The 18,727-nt window shown below is 41.7% G+C and overlaps 1 protein-coding gene across 13 annotated transcripts in view; it reads left to right on the top strand.

The window, feature by feature from the left end:
- Nucleotides 1-18,727, top strand: part of LOC148138994 (uncharacterized) — a 53,282-nt gene that overhangs the window by 15,026 nt on the left and 19,529 nt on the right. For 2 of the 13 annotated variants that reach the window (XR_015753687.1, XR_015753688.1), the window contains exon 1: nt 1,991-17,400. Coding sequence is in view for 1 of the 13 variants with exons in the window: in XM_087980990.1 (XP_087837116.1) it covers nt 14,916-15,102; nt 15,197-15,313; nt 17,263-17,400 (442 nt within the window). In the remaining 12 variants the exon portion in view is untranslated. Of the gene's footprint in view, nt 1-1,990; nt 17,401-18,727 lie in introns of those variants that run through there. The other 11 variants (XM_087980990.1, XR_015753697.1, XR_015753689.1 and 8 more) reach the window with 11 other exon arrangements.

The raw sequence follows: 18,727 nt of genomic DNA, 5'->3' as shown, positions 1-18,727 counted from the left end.
TATCATTAAATCAAATATATCCCTCATTATTGTATAAACTTCTATCAGGTTGCCCCTCAACCTCCTACACTCCAGTGAAAAAGTCCTAGTCTATCCAGCTTTTCTTTATAAGGCAAACCTTCTATACCCAGAAACATTCTAGTAAATCTCTTCTGAACCCTCTCCAGCTTGGTAATATCCTTCCTATAACACAACATTCCAGAAGAGGCCTCACCAACGTCCTCTACAACCTCAACATAACGTCCCAACTCCTATAGAAGAAAGCGAGGACTGCAGGTGCTGGAGACCAGAGTCGAGAGGGTGGTGCTGGAAAAGCACAGTAGGTCAGACAGCATCCGAGGATCAGGAGAATCAACGTTTCTGGCATAAGCCCTTCCTTATGCCCGAAATATCAATTCTCTTGGTCCTCGGATGCTGCCTGACCTGTTGTGCTTTTCAGCACCACCCTCTCGATTCTGGTCTCCAGCACCTGCAGTCCTCGCTTTCTCCTAGCACCAACTATTTACTTGTGTAAAGTCTCATAACCTCCAGCCTTTCAGACATCCTGTGTGCAAACTGAAACTTCTTTCTCTTCTCTTATTCAACCAATTTAAAGCATTTGCCACCGGAAAAAACAACCACCCTGTTTCATGAAGACATCCTCTTGCTCCGCTGACATTGACATTTCAAGCAAGCTTTCAATAAATTGCTGTGAACCAGCAGTTTCTGATCTCTGGTTCGTTAGTTCAGAAGGAGGGACTTCTGCTCTGATAAAGTAACAGTTCAAAATGCAGCTGTTTGAAAGCATTCTTATCAGTATTTTTGTTGCTGAAAGTGAGAGTTTATTAATTAAATTAGTGATTGCAATTTGTGTGCTACTGATAAAGCTGAATAACTGTAATTATGCTCAATTGCTTAATTGGAGATATGTCCTAAAATGTCTAAACTTTAGACAATATTCAAACTGAATAATAGGCAGTTCCTCGAAGTGAGGGCATTGCTTATCACAGCATGCAGTGAGAACCAAGGCAAGAGATCATTTATGTCGGAGAGTGTCTGTAATTTATTGGGTGGGAGACACCAGCAATTTACTGCGGTGAGGGGTAGAGACAGTTGAAGTGATATCACTTCTGGATTGAAAAAGCCTCAAAGAAGTGGACTTTTCAATATCCACAAAGACACTTGCCAGTTTTAATAGATGCACCACAGAAAGCACAGGATGTATCACAGGGTGGTATGGCAACTGCTCTTCCCAAGACTGCAAGAGACTCCAGAGAATTTGTGAACATAATCCAGTCCGTCACACAAACTAGCCTTTCTCCCATTGACTCTTGTCTATAGTTCCCACTGCAACTAACAAAATCAAAGACCCTTCCTACCCAATTAAACGTTCTTTCACCCTCTCACATTGAGCTGAAGATCTAAAAGTTTGAACACACGTAGAATAGCTTCATCCCCACTGTTATCAAACTTATTAATAAACCTCTCAAGTGTTAATGTTGATCTCTCTCTGACCTCCTCTGTGGCTGGGGCACTGTATTCTGCACTTTGTTCTGCTTCCCTGAAGTACTTTGTGTGGAGCATGCAAAACAAGACTTATCACTGCTTCGCAGTACATGTGACAACAGTAAATTAAATGAAATAAAATCAAAAAGACTAGATGCAAGAATGGAAGGCATGGTTGAGAAAATTACGGATCACACAAAGAATGATGAGGAAGGAAAGCGGCGAAGTGGCGATAAGGACATTTCCAAAAACAATACAGATAAGCCATGGGTGTGCACAAAGGTGTTGGAAATGTGCAACTGCCCACTTAGATAGAAGCATGTTGTCCTGCTTGAAGCACAAAAGGGTACTGTGCATATCAGGCAAATGGCCAGGAAAGCGAATAGGGTGTTATAATTAATGTGGGGGGAATTGAATACAAAAATTAGGAAGTTATGCTTTTGTTATACAAGTGAAACCACACATGGAGTACTGGATAGAGCCTTAGGTGTTTGATTTATGGGACAATATAAATATATTTGTGGGATATAAATGAATTAATGTTATTTCTGCAAGTATAAATTCTGATACAGAATAGGAATGAGAAATACATATTCAGCAAAAAGAAAGGATATGTTAGCATGAGACGTGAATACAGAACAATGGTGGATATATGGGCAAACAGGAAAGCATCTGTTTCCCCCTTACACGGGGACACAGGAACAAACCCTAATCAAAGAGGTCAAAGTGGCCTCTGGATGGAAATAGATGCTGATAGAAGAAAAGATATGCCTAATCAATAATCTACAATAGACTGACGTAAAACACCCTTATGGGAGTCAGAGATAAGAGTTTGTCACGGACAAAACAGGATAAACAGAAGTTGTGGGATCAGTCTGAAGGAAATCTGTGACGTAAGCGAAGCAGGGAACAAACAATGGAATAAGGAAAAATATGGGGATTCAAACTGTATAAATTTCGAGAGTTTGTTGGATTTGGTGTGCATTTTGTCATTACCTTACCAGGTAATTAGACAAAGCACCCATCTATAGGTGTACAAATAAATGGCTGATCAGAAATTAGTCTCGGACTGAAATTATTAAAGTGAGGGAGCTTTTGTTTCTCACAATTGGGGGCTCGTGTCCGGGATTTTCTTCCATCACCGGGGGGAGTGGCTGGCCTTGGACACTGGGAAGACGCGTCCCGTTCCCCATTGAGGAACCGTCTCGTGTCCCGGTTTGGTCTGCTCCCTTGGGTGACTGATGTGAATCCTATAAGAGAGACATCTGAATCAGACAGTGATAGGAGCTCGATAGAAAATACGGTGACAAAAGGGGCCAGGCAACTCTGTGCACAGACCAAGGTAAGAAAATTGACTTTTAAGTATTGCCTTGGTGGCCGGGATTGAGTTTTAGTAGTTAATAAGGGACTAACGAAGGAACTCACTGTGGTTTGCGCTTTGGGTAAGGAAAAAGCCTCCGGGGAAACAAAGTAAGGAAACGGCAATGGAAATGGAGGCGGGGTCCCTTACAACATTCCTCCGGAAAGTCCTTTGGGCAGGATGTTGTGGAAATTGGCAAAATAATACTTGTACAAGGGAGAAAGATGATTAAATATTGTTGCTTTGTATGGACTAAGGACTCCATTCTTCGTCCCGCTGTCTTCTGGCCAAAGTACAGATCGGACGAAGACTGGGTTTGTGAATATCTGAGTTTATATGTCCATGTGCGAGAGAGAGAGAGAGAGAGAGAGAGAGAATGAAAAGAGCTGTACAGCTGGTAGGAAGTTTAACCCTTTGTGATTTGGTTTGAGTGAACATTTGTTTGTTGGTGATTGAATGTTTGTGTTTTATTCCCTGGAGCTTGTGTTCCAGGACTGTTTTGAATCTGATTTTGTTATGGAAACTTAACATGATTTCTTTTAAGGTTAAGGATTCTATTGAGATTAAAAAAAAAGGAATGATAACTCCTGTTCTTTTTACAGATCATGACTGCCTTACTATCAGTTTCTAACTAATCTCTTTTATCTTTACATAACAGCGATTTATGGAGGACAGTTGAAGTTTCAGTTCAACATTAGATTGTGGTAAAAGCAAAATTCTATGGTTAATATCTGTGACCTTGGATTCAGCCATTGTTCATGCATTAGAAGTTTTTTTTTAAAAAAACTTGAGTAGACAAATTCTTTTAAGGCAAGCTCTGATTATTTTATGACTTATAGTATTGTAATTGAGCAATGATTGGTCAGGACTATTTAAGAAAACTAATTTTGGATCTAAATTAAAGGACTAAAACTGGGTAATTACAGTAAATTGCAAAATTGGGAACTGTATGCATTTTGCATTTTGACTATTAAATACTGAAGAAATGAACGTAAATATATATAAATATATTTATAAGTTAGGAACAGGCTTTGAAGGTTAGTCAAGCATGAATTGATGAATTGGTGTTTGAAGTTATGGGGAGCTAGAAATATTGCAATATTTCTTTTTAAAAAAAAAGATAAAGGGGAAAAACGTAACGACTTATCCCCTTTGGGAGGTACCCATAGGGGACAAAGAGATTGGGTTTGTAAGTGCACCCCCCTCACCAGTGGGGAGGTCAGAACATTTAAAAAGGAAATGGAGGTCCTGGTTGAGGATCCGGTGGGGTTGTCTGAACAAATTGATCAATTTTTGGGGCCCAGTCTGTATACCTGGGCTGAATTAATGTCTATTTTGAATATATTATTTACTGGGGAGGAAAGGGGACTTATACGAGGAACTGCCATTAAAATATGGGACAGGGAACACCCGATTGGAGATGGGGATGCTGGACAGGGAGAGGTGAAGTTTCCCCTCAGAGACCCCCAGTGGGAAAACCAAAACCCGGAGCATAGAGAAGAAATGAGGGAATTGAAAGACCTGATTCTAAAAGGAATAAGAGAGGCAGTTCCGAAGTCACAGAATTTGATTAAAGCCTTTGAAATTAGACAGGAGAAAGATGAGACTCCCTCAGCTTTCTTGCAAAGATTAAGGGACTCAATGCGGAACTACTCTGGAATGAACCCTGAGGACCCAGTGGCACAGGGTCTTTTGAAAGTACATTTTGTGACAAGAGCATGGCCAGACATACAGAGAAAGATACAGAAGATAGAAGGATGGAGCGAAAAACCATTAGATGAATTGTTGAGAGAGGCACAGAAAGTGTTTGTAAAGAGGGAGGATGAGAGACAAAAACAGAAGGTGAAAATGATGGTAGCTATGGGTGATAGGGTAATTAAGGGGAGAATGGAACCGATAGTGGGCAACCGGAGCGGCGGGAGGCAGCATGTAGGACAGAGAGGAAAGGGGAGAGGGAGAGGACAAGGGGGAACATTTGATAGAGGGTTTGAGCGACAGGGGCAGAGATGGAAGTCGCTACAGGCAGGATGCTATTATTGTGGAAAGATAGGGCATTTTAAGCGGGAGTATCCTTTAGATTAGATTACTTTACTTTAGATTAGATTACTTTACAGTGTGGAAACAGGCCCTTCGGCCCAACAAGTCCACACCGACCCGCCGAAGCGCAAACCACCCATACCCCTACATTTACCCCTTACCTAACACTACGGACAATTTAGCATGGCCAATTCACCTGACCTGCACATCTTTGGAACTGTGGGAGGAAACCGGAGCACCCGGAGGAAACCCACGCAGACACGGGGAGAATGTGCAAACTCCACACAGTCAGTCGCCTGAGGCGGGAACTGAACCCGGGTCTCTGGCGCTGTGAGACAGCAGTGCTAACCACTGTGCCACCGTGCCGCCTCAGGTGGCACGGTGTATCCTGATCTACAAAGGGAAGAAAAGGCAATTCCGCTTATGAATTATGATGAAGAATAGGGGTGTCAGGGGTTCCTGCCCTCAGGGGCCCACCAGGAACCCTTGATAAACTTGAAGGTGGGACCGTGTAGAGAGGAGGTAATCTCCCTAGTAGATACGGGGCAGCACGGTCATCGCCGAATTTTAAACCAAAGAAAGTAGAAATGTTTACACGGTCAATTACTGTTTCGGGGGTGAAAGGGGAAGGATTTACTGTTCCAGTATTTGAACCTATGGTGATAGAAGGTCCTAAAGGTAGGGTTACAGGGGAACTGCTGTATATCCCTGATATAGGAAGTAACTTACTGGGGAGAGACTTAATTATCCTTTTAGGACTGGAGATTGGAGTTCAGGAAAGAGAATTAGTTGTACAACTGGCGATGTTGACAGAGGATGCTGAGAGAAAGATAGACCCTATTGTATGGGCTAGAGAAGGGAATCGTGGAAAACTACAGATCCCTCCCCTTACAATAAATTTAAAACGAAAAGGAGACGTTATCTGTGAACGACAATATCCTATTTCCATAGAAGGTAAACGAGGACTGCAACCAGTAATTGAGGGACTGATTAGAGATGGACTGTTGGAGCCATGTATGTCTCCTTATAATACCCCAATTCTACCAGTGCGGAAATCTGATGGAACTTATCGATTGGTGCAGGATTTGAGAACATTAAATCGGATAGTACAGGTCAGGCACCCAGCGGTGCCAAACCCCTACACATTATTAAGTAAGATCCCTCATGATCACAAATGGTTTAGTGTGATAGATTTAAAGGATGCCTTTTGGGCTTGTCCCTTGGCGGAGGAAAGATTTGGGACTATCCCCCTATGAAATCTTATTTGAATTACCTTATCTGGGAACACAGGGAGAATTGCCAATTCCCGAAACTAAAGATTTGTTTTTAAAGAAGTATATACTGGGCTTGTCCTCCTCTTTATCTTTCCTCAGAAAACAGGGTCTATTGGCACAGACTCCGCCCCTTGAATTTGCTGTTCATCCCATCCGGCCAGGAGATTGGGTCTTAATAAAATCATGGACAGAGACTAAGCTGCAGCCAGACTGGGAAGGGCCGTACCAGGCTCTTTTGACTACCGAAACGGCAATAAGGACGGCAGAGAAAGGCTGGACTCACTACACTCGGATCAAAGGGCCAGTGGACCCTCCAGTTGAGGAAGAAGTCTGGACAGCCGAATCAACGCAAGACCCGCTGAAACTCAGACTAAAGAGACTTTGAGTAACTGACTATACAGTGGCGATGCGAGCGCGGGATTATTTCTGTAAGATTGTATATTAAGCCTTTTTGTGTTTTAGCATAATGATCAGAATACTGGGAATGCTTAGAGTTATGATGCTAGCCCTCTTGGTATTAGGATTTTGTCACTTATCATTTTCATATGTATTATTAATGGTTCCTGAATCTGATAATCCACAAGTAATAGACACTGATATATGTAGCTTAGTAAATTGTGGGAATGTAGCTAATCAGAGACAATACCGCAACTCGGAGATACATCTTAAGTCCTATGGGGATGGCCTCAGGGATGGTACCTGGTATAATGGTCTTGTCACAATACACCAGGCCCCCTTTCGACCAGCACCGATTGTCCCGATAAAAAGTGTAACCCCATATATTTAACAATAAGAAAAACCACATGGCACGAAGCAGTTTTGGGAGGTGGCACATATGAGGTACAATTAAATGAAACATTTGGGATTGAAATGAAAGCAAATGGGAAGGAGTTCGTGGGCTGTTGTTTTCGAATTAGCATAGGACAGGGAAAAATGGGTAGAATTACTGGGTAATGAGATACAACCTTTCACCCCTCCCGATGATCCTAAAGTAGTAAAAATTATAGAGGTAAATGATTTGAAACAGACCATCGAGATAGAAACTGGGTACGGGGATGCAAATGCCTGGGTTGAATTGGTAAAGTATACTGTAAAAAGTCTGAACAAAAGCAATTGCTATGGATGTGCCTCCGGTAGGCCAGTGGCCCAGGTGGTTCCCTTTCCGCTCGGGTGGAAGCAAGACAGGAAGGGCATGAAATGTATGATAGCCCTGTATCAGGATGAGACTGCATGGAATGATAGGAATTGTACCTCCCTATCTCTGATGTTCCCTCCCTTGGAGGAGAAAGATGCAAAAGTTCCCCCCACATTTTCCGCCGCAGTTGGAAATCACATGTCATGTGTGCACTGGCGAGGTACGAGTCGGTCGAGAGATTTGGGGGAGCTGAAATTATGTACAGAGATTAAGAATGTTACCGAAACGGAGAAGGGAGGGAACTACTCAGCACTGAAGGTTCCCCGAGCGGATCTGTGGTGGTACTGTGGAGGAAAAATATTGTGACCCACCCTACCTCCGGATTGGAAAGGGATATGTGCAATTGTACAATTGGCAATTCCATTTACCTTGGCATTTGAGAAGGAAAAGATAGTAGGGACAAAGGGAAGGGGTAAGAGATTACTGTTAGATACTTCTTTTGATGACGGGATTTATCTTGATTCGGTAGGAGTTCCTAGGGGAGTACCTGAATTCAAAGCTCGTAACCAGATTGCAGCAGGCTTTGAGTCAGCTCTCTTCTGGTGGGCAACAATTAATAAAAATGTAGACTGTATAAATTACATTTTTTTTATAATCAACAGCGATTTATAAAATTATACAAGAGAGGCGGTTAAAGGAATATCAGAACAGCTTGATGCGACAAGTAGGATGGCATGGGAAAACAGAATAGCCCTTGATATGATTTTAGCAGAGAAAGGGGGTGGTGGTTTTTATCCTTACTTCCCTGATAGTAGTAGTCGGGGTATTGGTGGCCATTGGCTGTTGTGTCATAGAGGAGAAAGTGAGGTCTGCAGATGCTGGAGATCAAAGTTGAAACTTTATTGCTGGAACAGCACAGCAGGTCATACCCTGTATACGAGGGCTCACCCAGAGGCTGATTGAAACAGCCTTGGTGAAACGAATGCCCCTGAGGAGAATGAGACAGAGGAACTTTATCAACTAAATAATAAGGAGATGAGTGAGACTAAGATGGATGAAATCTCTGAAATGATGCTTGCGAATTTTGGGAACAATGTTTAAAAAAAAAGAGACAAAAATGCAGAAGATAACAGATAGTAATGAAAAGAAAAAGGGGAAATTGTGGGATATAAATCAATTAATGTTATTTCTGCAAGTATAAATTCTGATACAGAATAGGAATGAGAAATACATATTCAGCAAAAAGAAAGGATATGTTAGCATGAGACGTGAATACAGAACAATGGTGGATATATGGGCAAACAGGAAAGCATCTGTTTCCCCCTTACACGGGGACACAGGAACAAACCCTAATCAAAGAGGTCAAAGTGGCCTCTGGATGGAAATAGATGCTGATAGAAGAAAAGATATGCCTAATCAATAATCTACAATAGACTGACGTAAAACACCCTTATGGAAGTCAGAGATAAGAGTTTGTCACGGACAAGACAGGATAAACAGAAGTTGTGGGATCAGTCTTAAGTAAATCTGTGACGTAAGCGAAGCAGGGAACAAACAATGGAATAAGGAAAAATATGGGGATTCAAACTGTATAAATTTCGAGAGTTTGTTGGATTTGGTGTGCATTTTGTCATTACCTTACCAGGTAATTAGACAAAGCACCCATCTATAGGTGTACAAATAAATGGCTGATCAGAAATTAGTCTCGGACTGAAATTATTACAGTGAGTGAGCTTTTGTTTCTCACATGTTGAAGGCTGTTCAAAGAAGGTTCGGTGGACTGGGAGTGAGTCTGCTATCTTATGAGGAAAGGCAAGACAGGCCAGGCTTGTATCTGCTGGACTTTCAAAGAATAAGAAGTGACTCGATTGGAACATTGTTTTTAAATTCTGTCATAGGAAGAGGTTGTCACTGGACAGGTGCAGTGCCAATCCATAATGTGGCGCATCGATTAAAACGGACCTTCTCAAACCACTCCATGACTTAGGAACAGACCTCCAGGAGTTCGGCCCGGTGACACTGCAGGAACAGCAAAAAACTTCCAAATCAGTATGGTGAGTGGCTTGGAAGGAACCATAAAAAGATCCCGAGGGTTCTTGACAGAGCAGCTGTGGAGAGGATACTTCCTCTGCTGGGAGAAAAAGCAGCTACTGTTTCGAAATCAAAGCTCAGCCATTTAAACCGGAGATTGGGCAAGTTTCATTTTTCTCTTTTTAAGGCAGAGGTGAATAGATTCTTGTTAATCAAAGGGGTGAAAGGTTATGAGGGGTAATTGGGAATGTGGATTTGAGGCTAGATCCAGAACAACACTGAATGGTGGTGAAGGCTGAAGAGGCTGAGTCTAATCTTGTTCCTGCATTCACTACTGCAACATGTATCGATATACAGAGAATCCCTACATTGTGGAAGTAGGCAATTTGGCCCATTCAATCCACAACGACCCTTTGAAGAGTATCCCACTCCCACCATCCTAACCCTGTAACCCGTCTAGTCTGCACATGCCTGGGCAATATGGGCAATTTAGCATAGCCAATCCACCAAACCTGCACATCTCGGGAGTGCGGAGGAAACCACAGCACCCAGAGGAAACCCCCCTACAGACATGGGGAGAGTGTGAAAACTGCACATAGATTGTTGCCTAAGACTGGAATCAAACCTGGGTCCCTGGTGGTATGAGCAGCTAACCACGCACTGCCCATGAAAAGTACAGTGAAATACAGTGAAAAGTATTGTTTTGCATGCTAACCAGACAAATCATACATCAGGGTAACAGAATAGAATGCAGAATATAATGTTGCAGCTACAAAGAAGGGGTGGAGAAAGATCAAGTCTAATATACAAGAGGTCCATTCACAAGTCTGATAACATTTATGTAAATGACTTGGATGAAAATATCGAAAGCCTGGTTAGTATGTTTGTGGATGACACCAAAATTGTGGTATAGTGAACTGTTATGGATCAGGCCAGGCTAGACCCCATCAAAACATTTCAAGAAAGTAGCTCAGACCGTAACTTTACTCATTGTTTTAAGCAGGTGTACAGTGGATATCCCAGGAGTGATGCAGCTGACCCAACCACTTAGTTTTAAACAAAACAGAATTTATTTGCAAGATTACTGAATGAAACGCGAACAAAATGGAACAGTATATAGAATAACTAAACCTATCCAAAAACCCAACAGATTATCCCAATTTAATGATGCTGTTCCAAATATTTGCAACAATCCCCATAAACACCCCTTGGCAAAAAAGGTAAAAATCAAACACAGGGTCTTACAGGAGAGATGTCAAGGACAAGGAGGATCAGCATGGATTTGCTTCTTTGGATCCAGCAACTTCACAACTCTGCCTGCTAAAACCAAGACCAAACCCAGATAAAAGCTGAGCTGGGAGAACTGACCATTCCCCTTTCATTGTACACTTTTTAAAAAAAACTTGAAAGCCTTTTACCTACAGCAGTATCTGTTAGATATAATCAAATTGGCACTGAAACCCTTCAAACCTAGGCCTCCTGGAGCCTGTGTTTTTATAGCTGCACCAAAAAAAAAACTAAGGACAACATAACCTTCTTAAAGGAACAGCATCATGACAGGACAATGAAGAAAATGATAAAAGCTTAAAGATGGAACTTGATCAAGAGTCCTAATGGGCTGAGGAATGGCAGATGGAGATTAATTTGGGCAAATGCAAATTGGTACAACAAACAAGGGTCGGGCTTATACCATTAGAAGTTGGGCATTGGGTCGTGTTGTAAAACAGAGAGACCGAGGAGTTCAGGTTCATAATTCTTTGAAATTTGCATCACATATAGACAGGGTGGTTAAGAAGGCATTTAGTGCATGCCTTCATTGCTCAGACATTTGTGAATCGGGGTTGGGAGGTTATGCTAAGTTGTACAGGACGTTGGTGAGGCCTCTTCTGGAGTAGTACCTGCAGTTCTGTTACAGGAAGGATATTAGGAAGCTGGAGAGGGTTCAGAAGAGATTTACCAGGATGTTGCTGGGAATGGAAGGATCGAGTTATAAGCAGAGGTTGGAACCTTTTCACTGGAGCATAGGGGTTGACCGGTGGCCTTATAGATGTTTGTAAATCTTGAGGGGTTAGATAAGGTGAATGACAGATGTCTTTCCCATGTTGGGAGATTTTAAGTCTGGGGGAATACTTTTAAGGTGAAAGGAGAATGATTCAAAAGAGACAGAGTCATAGAAATGTACAGCACAGAAACAGACACTTCGGTCCAACTCGTCCATGCCGACCAGATATCCCACCCTAATATAGTCTTGTTTACCAGCACTTGGCCCATAACCCTCTAAACCCTTCCAATTCATATACCCATCCAGATGCCTTTTAAATGCTGCAATTGTACCAACCTCCACCATTTCCTCTGGCAGCTCATTCCATACACACACACCCTCTGTGTGAAAAAGTTGTCCCTTAGGTCCCTTTTATATCTTTCCCCTAAACCTATGGCCTGTAGTTCTGGACTCACCCACATCAGGGAAAAGACTTTCTCTATTTATCTTATTCATGCCCCTCATGATCTTATAAGCCTCTATAAGGTCATCCCTCAGCCAAGGCAACCTTTTTACATATGAAGTGTTTCATGTAGAATGAACTTCCAGAGGAAGTGGTTGATCCGGGTACAGTTACAAATGTTCAAAAAATGTTTGGAGAAATACACGAAAAGAAATGTTTGGAGAGATCTGGGCCAAGCGCAGGTAGGTGATACTAGTTTAGTTTGAGATTATGATCGGCATGGACTGGTTGGACTGAAGGGTCTGTTTTCATGCTGTATAACTCTACGACTCTAGACAGAGTCAATGTACAGAAGGCTGGTTTGCATGATGGGCTGCATTCACAACTCTCTTATACTTTCTTGTAGTCTTGGGCAATCAGAATTTGTATAACTGTATTCAAGATTCAGTCACACGGCTACATTTAACCTTGAAGTGAGGTGACTGCCTCTTCCCTTGTGCCAGTTTCTGAATCTGGTGGATATCAAGTACTGTTCAGAGAAGTGTTAAAGTTTTCAATATCCCCTTTGCTCTAAAATCTCAAAGGTTCAGGGATGTCAAATGTGCAAATGAGGGTTATTGAAGTGTGTTGATGGTTTCTCACATGGCCACCCATTGAGTTAGTGGACTTACTCTACGCTCACAGACTCCCCTCAACATCCCTCCAAAACCTCTATGAATTGCTTTGACCATCCTGCTAACAGAAATAAGTCCTTTTTATCCACTTCATGTGTTTCCTTGTAATTTTACAGGTCACAAATTTCAATTCTGTTTTCCTGAGAGACAACTTCAGCCTACTCCGTTCAGTCTCCTGTAACAAGCCTGAAGTCCACAACTTGTTCCTCATTGTTAACCATGTAACCAACTCCCAGATTGTCAGAAAGATTCTTCATCCTGCTTTATGGCAGGAAAACAGCAAGTACTGAAATCCTGGTGGAAACCCCCTGTCAACTGTTACTTTTTATTTTGGATACTGAAAGACCTGCATTTTTAGTCCTTTCCCAGTCCAGACAGAAGATTATAACCTTCTGTGCCAAAGCCTTGCTAAGGTCAACTTCTCATGTTAAATGCCTGACTTTCATTGGCTCTCATTGTGAGCTTGCTTGAAAAATTCAATCCAACTCATCAGATTTGACTTTCATTTGACTAAACCCTGCCGACATTTAATGCTAATGTGTGCCTTTTGAAGGGATGACTTATGCAGCAATGTGACCTACTATTTGCCCAGCAGTGAGGTGAGGGCAGTCTGCTTCGGGTAACTCAAACTGTCCAGTTCTCTCTTTTCGAAACAGCAGCACAGTGCTAGCGTGCCAGTCTTCTTGAATGATGGCAGTAGCCTGAGAACATTGGGAAATGCTCAATACAGGTGTTGTAAATCATGGTTTATTCAGTTGATGGAAGTGGGCTGAAACTCAGCAACTTCACTTCATTTGTGGAATGTGCATATGACTTACTCAGCCAGAATTTATTGCCCCATCCCTAGTTGCCCCTTGAGAAGGTGTTGGCAAGTTGTCTTCTTGACCCTCTGCAGTTCATATGCTGTGGGTTGACTTACAACGTCCTTAGGGGAGAAATTCCAGGATTTTGATCCAGTGACATTGAAGGAAAGGTAACATATTTCCAAGTGTGGATGTTGAATGGCTTGGAGATCTTACAGGGCATAACGTTCCTGTTTATTTGCTGCCCTTGTGCTTCTAGATGGTCGAAGATTATTTTAAAACTCAGAAGGGGGCCCTTCAGCCAATTATGGCTGTACTGGTCATCAAACACCTATCTATTCTAATCATATTTTCCAGCACTTGGTCTATAGTCTTTGTATGCTGTGATGATTGAATTGTACACCTAATACTCTTCGATGTTGCAAGGATTCCTGTCACTACCACCCTTTGGAGGCAGTATATACCAGATTCCTATCATCCTCTGGGTGAAAAAAAAATTCCTCAAATCCCCTCAAACACTCCTGCTCTTTTTCATAAAACTGTGCCACCTGGTTATTGGCCCTTCTATTAATGGGAAAGGATTCTCCCTATCATTTATCCATTTATCATAGGCAGGGAGTATTTCATTTGGTGAATTGAATTCCAGATAATTGACTTCCAGATAACATAGTTTAGCCAAGCATCGGGACCTTACGATCTTGCCGGATAATCTGATATTCAGATAATTGAATGCTGGAAAATCGAGGTTCCTGTGTACTCAGTCTATGACCCTCAGACCTTTGCGCACTTCAATCAGAGCCCTTGTGAGTAGGAACAGGTGCTATCAATCGCTCTCCATTGTGTGTCAATGGTTTGTCATGGCATGATGAATCAATGGAGAAAAATGTTCAAATTTTGAAAACCTTATGACTTTACAAGGTTCTGCCTGCTTTGTGACAGGAGACAGATGAATCATCACTGCAGAAACCAGGCCATTATGTGTGCCTTTACTCCACCAGAAAGTTTAAAGACTCCATGAAGCATGTTCCAAAGGTCCCAAGTTCACTTAGAAGAGGAAACTAGTCCGCCTAGGATGACAATTACCTCAAATTGGCCCACCATCCCTTTAGAAGCCATTTTAAAAATTAACACAGGTCTTTTTATACAAAGTATGGTGAGTGCATGGAAGTTGCTCCTCCAGGAGTTGGTAGAAGCTGATATAGTAGCACCTGGATGAACACATGGATAGGAAAGGATCGGAGGAATACAGATCCTGTAACTGAAGACAGCTTTAATATAGAAGGGTAAAATGTGTTGCGCAAGCTTAGAGGGCCTGTTCCTTTCCTGATTTTTTTTGTTCCTTTTTACTCTATATTAAGACAATATGACCATAAGAAATAGGAACAGGAGTAGGCCAAAAACAGAAATTGTTAGTAGTTAAGATTTAGAGTCCTGCAACTCATCTCTCAATATTTCTCTGTAAATTATGTGTCTGCCTCTCTCAAACTATTTTCCACCTAGTTTTGCAAATTTTGCTGTGGTACATTTGTTTTCTTCTTCCAAGTCATAAACTAATGCATCCCTGTCTTAAATTGGCTGCACCATGTTTTTTTTAAATGAAGGATTGACCCCTCGTCCTTCTGAATGATGGTAGCTGTGGCTTTGGAAAGTGCTAGCTAAGGAACAATGCTTAATGTCTTGTCAATGGTACACACTGCTGTTTCTGAGCATCGATGGTGGAAGGAGTGGATGCTTTGTCCTGGATGGTGTCAAGTCTCTTGAGTGTCATTGGAACTGCATCCATCCAGACAATTGGGGAATATTCCATCACATCCTGACTTGTGCCTTGTTGATGGCGGCAGGCTTTGGGGAATCAGAAGGCAAGTTACATGCAGCAGCATTCCTTGTCTCTGACCTGCTCCTGTAGCCACAGTATTTAACTGGCTAAATTTGTCTCTCTCTCTCTCTTTCCAGTGCAATCTCTCACCTGTTACTTTTGCAACGCCCAAGGGCGTACATGCATGACCAAACAAATCACTTGGGTCTCTGGAATCAACAGCTGCAAGACAATTTCAATCTCAATAAGGGCTGGTAATTTTCTGGAGATTCTAACTTTTGCTTGTTGTCATTGATTGAATCTGTTGTGTCAAGCATAGCTTATAGGTCAGAGAGGCAGTGTACATTTAAAGACAGTTCTATGTCATGACAACATGTGACATTGCAGTATAAAAGCATTAGCCTCAGTTTCAGTCACTATTGGAGTATAATGGGGTCAGTGGAGTGTGTTCAGTCAGTTATGTGCATACAACCTACAGTAATATCAGTAAGAATAGAACACATTCTATACACAAGTCGGCACAACATCGTGGGCTGAAGGGCCTGTTCTGTGCTGTACTTTTCTATGTTTTATGTTCGAAGTCTGAGGTCATATAGAAATATAAATAGTGCAAAAAAAACTTCAAGATATCTCTGTCTCAGTAAGAACCCAATCATTGTATTATATGTTACACAAGCTAGTATGTAAAGTTAACATGCAATGTGAGGTTATCCATTGTAGACATAAAAAGGATAGATGGGATACTTTTTAAGATACTATGAAGTTAAATACAGTGAATGTCCTAAGAGATTTGGCAGTTAAAATGCCATGAACAGATATAGAAAATAGAAAGAAAGCCAATGAAATGCTGTATCTAGAAGACTGGAGTATAAGGATGCAGAAGTTATGCTGTAATTATACAAAATTCTGGTTAGACTCTACTTGGAGCTCTGTGACCAGATCTGACTACCAGACCTTAGGAAGGATAGATGGCCTTGAAGGGAGTACAACATAGGTTTACAAGATGATAGCTGACCTTTAGGAGTTACATTATGAGGAGAAATTGCAAACCAGGCCCATTTTCTATAGAACTTAGGAAGTTAAAGGGCAATCTGTTTCAAATCTTTATGATAGCAACAGGAAAAAACAATGTAAATAAAGATAAACTATTTCAATTGGTTGGGGATTCTTGATCTAGAATGTATAGTAACACAATTAGGGCCAGACCCATTAATATTTACCCTAATGACTTCCATGTAACTTCCGTGGTTAACACTGCTGCCTTAAAGCACCAAGGACCCAGGTTAGATTCCAGCCTCAGGTGGCTGTGTGTGGTGTTTGATTAGATTAGATTAGATTACTTAGATTAAATTACTTACAGGCCCTTCGGCCCAACAAGTCCACACCGACCCGCAACTCACCCATTCCCCTACATTTACCCCTTTCCCTAACACTACGGGCAATTTAGCACATCTTGACCAGCACATCTTTGGACTGTGGGACGAAACCGGAGCACCCGGAGGAAACCCACGCAGACACGGGGAGAATGTGCAAACTCCACACAGTCAGTCGCCTGAGTCGGGAATTGAACCCGGGTCTCTGGTGCTGTGAGGCAGCAGTGCTAACCACTGTGCCACCGTGCTGCCCGGTGTGTGGGTGGGTTTCCTCTGGGTGCTCTGGTTTTCTCATACAGTCCAAACATGTGCTGGTTAGGTGTATTGGCCAAGATAAATTGCCCCATAGTGTGCAGGGATATGCAGAGTACATGAATTTGTCATGAAAAATTGGGGTAACACAGTCAGTCAGTCTCTCTCTCTCTCTGCCCCTCCCTCCTCTTTGCCAAAACTGAATGCCTCTAATATCTTTCATCTGTGTGCGCGGTTTTTGAACGATTAATGCCAGTCCCCCCAAACGGCTTTCCTCAGCTCTGTGTTGGCACTGATTCAAATGCCTTTTAGATTATTGAGCAGCCTGAAGCTCTGCTGGGACAAGAGCAAGTTTACCTCAAAGGTATGCTATAAAACATATTTATCAATTCACAAATGGATGAAGTAATTTGGAGAGTTACTAATCAAATAGGCAAACAAATACATTAATGAACAGGTATAATCAACAAATAGGTGGATAGATGGATGGGAAACGGGTGGAGTAAACACATTGTTGTAAAGTGATGAAGGACGTACCTTAAATATTGGAAGGTGAACCATGTTCTTTATGTTTGCAGCTGGAATTAAGCAAACCACACTTTTTAAAGACTGTGGAACATGTGAAGGAAACATATCAATGCATTTTGGTTTCAAGAATGTCAAACAGACACGCAAAAACTGCAATACTAATCTGTGTAACAATGAGCCTTTCACAGGTGAGCAGAAATGTGCAGACGAACAAACCAAAATCTTCACTGTCGCAAAACTATACCCTTTGTGGTACATCCTTCGAAGTTTAAACAGTCCTCACATTCTGGTTTTCAACCTCTCTCAAAACGTAGAAAATAGGAGCAGAGGTAGGCCATTCGGCCCATCCAGCCCAGCCACCATTAAAGATATAGGGTTTACATTGGCTGAGTGGTACTGCCTACTTTCCCAAAGACTGAGGTGCCAAATGTTTTCATTTCAGAAGTGCAGCATCTACAGCATTTTGTTTTGGTTTCAAATGAAGAATTAGCGGATTGCAAACAAAAATTACTCTAGGAACAAAGTTTAGAAATAATTCAGTAAGGGTGAACTGCAAGTATATGTTGGATCACTATTATACAAATTCAACACAACACAGACAATGCTGCACAAAGTCATACTGACCAACATGCGCACACAGCATCTCTGGTTCAGGTGAAAACATATAAAAATGTGATCTTGGAAGTACAATTCTGCCAAGTGTCAGAAAGAAAAAAAAATTGTGAAATCAAATGCCCAACTGCAGCCAAAGTCACTTTGCACACAATCCATAATATGTCTTCCTGGCTCAGTTGTGGCTGGCTGAACATGCTTTCTCTGAAGGTAGTGGCACTGTATTCCAAATTCCCCTCGAGCACTTCAGATGAGAGATCAACTCAAACATTAATAACAAAAGTTTTAAGAGAAAAATAAACATGCAAGAGGGAGACAGGATTGCTCAGATTGTGTTCAAATCCAAAACTTCAAACCCACAACTACCTCTCTCTGAACATTTTGAACACTCAGTCCAGTCAAACAGCTTTGCAAGTTGGGATACTGCAGCTAATCTGTTTCACTTTGCAAAGTCATGATTTGGAGGTGCCAGTTTTGGACTGAGGTGGACAAAGTTAAAAATCACAACACCAGGTTATAGTCCAACAGGTTTACAGATGAAACCTTGATTACCCGAAGGGCACAGATGGGAAGTATTTTGTTCGGTTAATCAAATTCCAGAGAATCGAATGCCAGACAACAGTTAGCCAAGCATTGGGACCTTGCAATCTTGTTCTGATAATCCAAAATTGTTTAATTGAATGCCAGATAATCAAGGTTCCTCTGTATTTGGAAGCACTAGCTTTTGAAGTGCTGCTCCTTTATCAGGTGGTTGATGAAGGAGCAGTGCTTAATAAGCTAGTGCTTCCAAATAAACCTGTTGGACTATAATCTGACGGTGTGATTTGTCACTTTGCAAAAAGAGTGCTTTCTAGAATGTCTAAAAATTAGTCAATGATATTCTAAATTAATATTTCAGATAAA

Source organism: Chiloscyllium plagiosum, unplaced genomic scaffold (assembly GCF_037043375.1).
Source record: "Chiloscyllium plagiosum isolate Xiang-an unplaced genomic scaffold, Cpla_swu_hap1 HiC_scaffold_38, whole genome shotgun sequence".
In the NCBI taxonomy this organism is placed as follows: Eukaryota; Metazoa; Chordata; class Chondrichthyes; order Orectolobiformes; family Hemiscylliidae; genus Chiloscyllium; species Chiloscyllium plagiosum.
The sequence above is the reverse complement of the archived record's forward strand: the minus strand, read 5'-3'. Positions and strand labels throughout refer to the sequence as shown.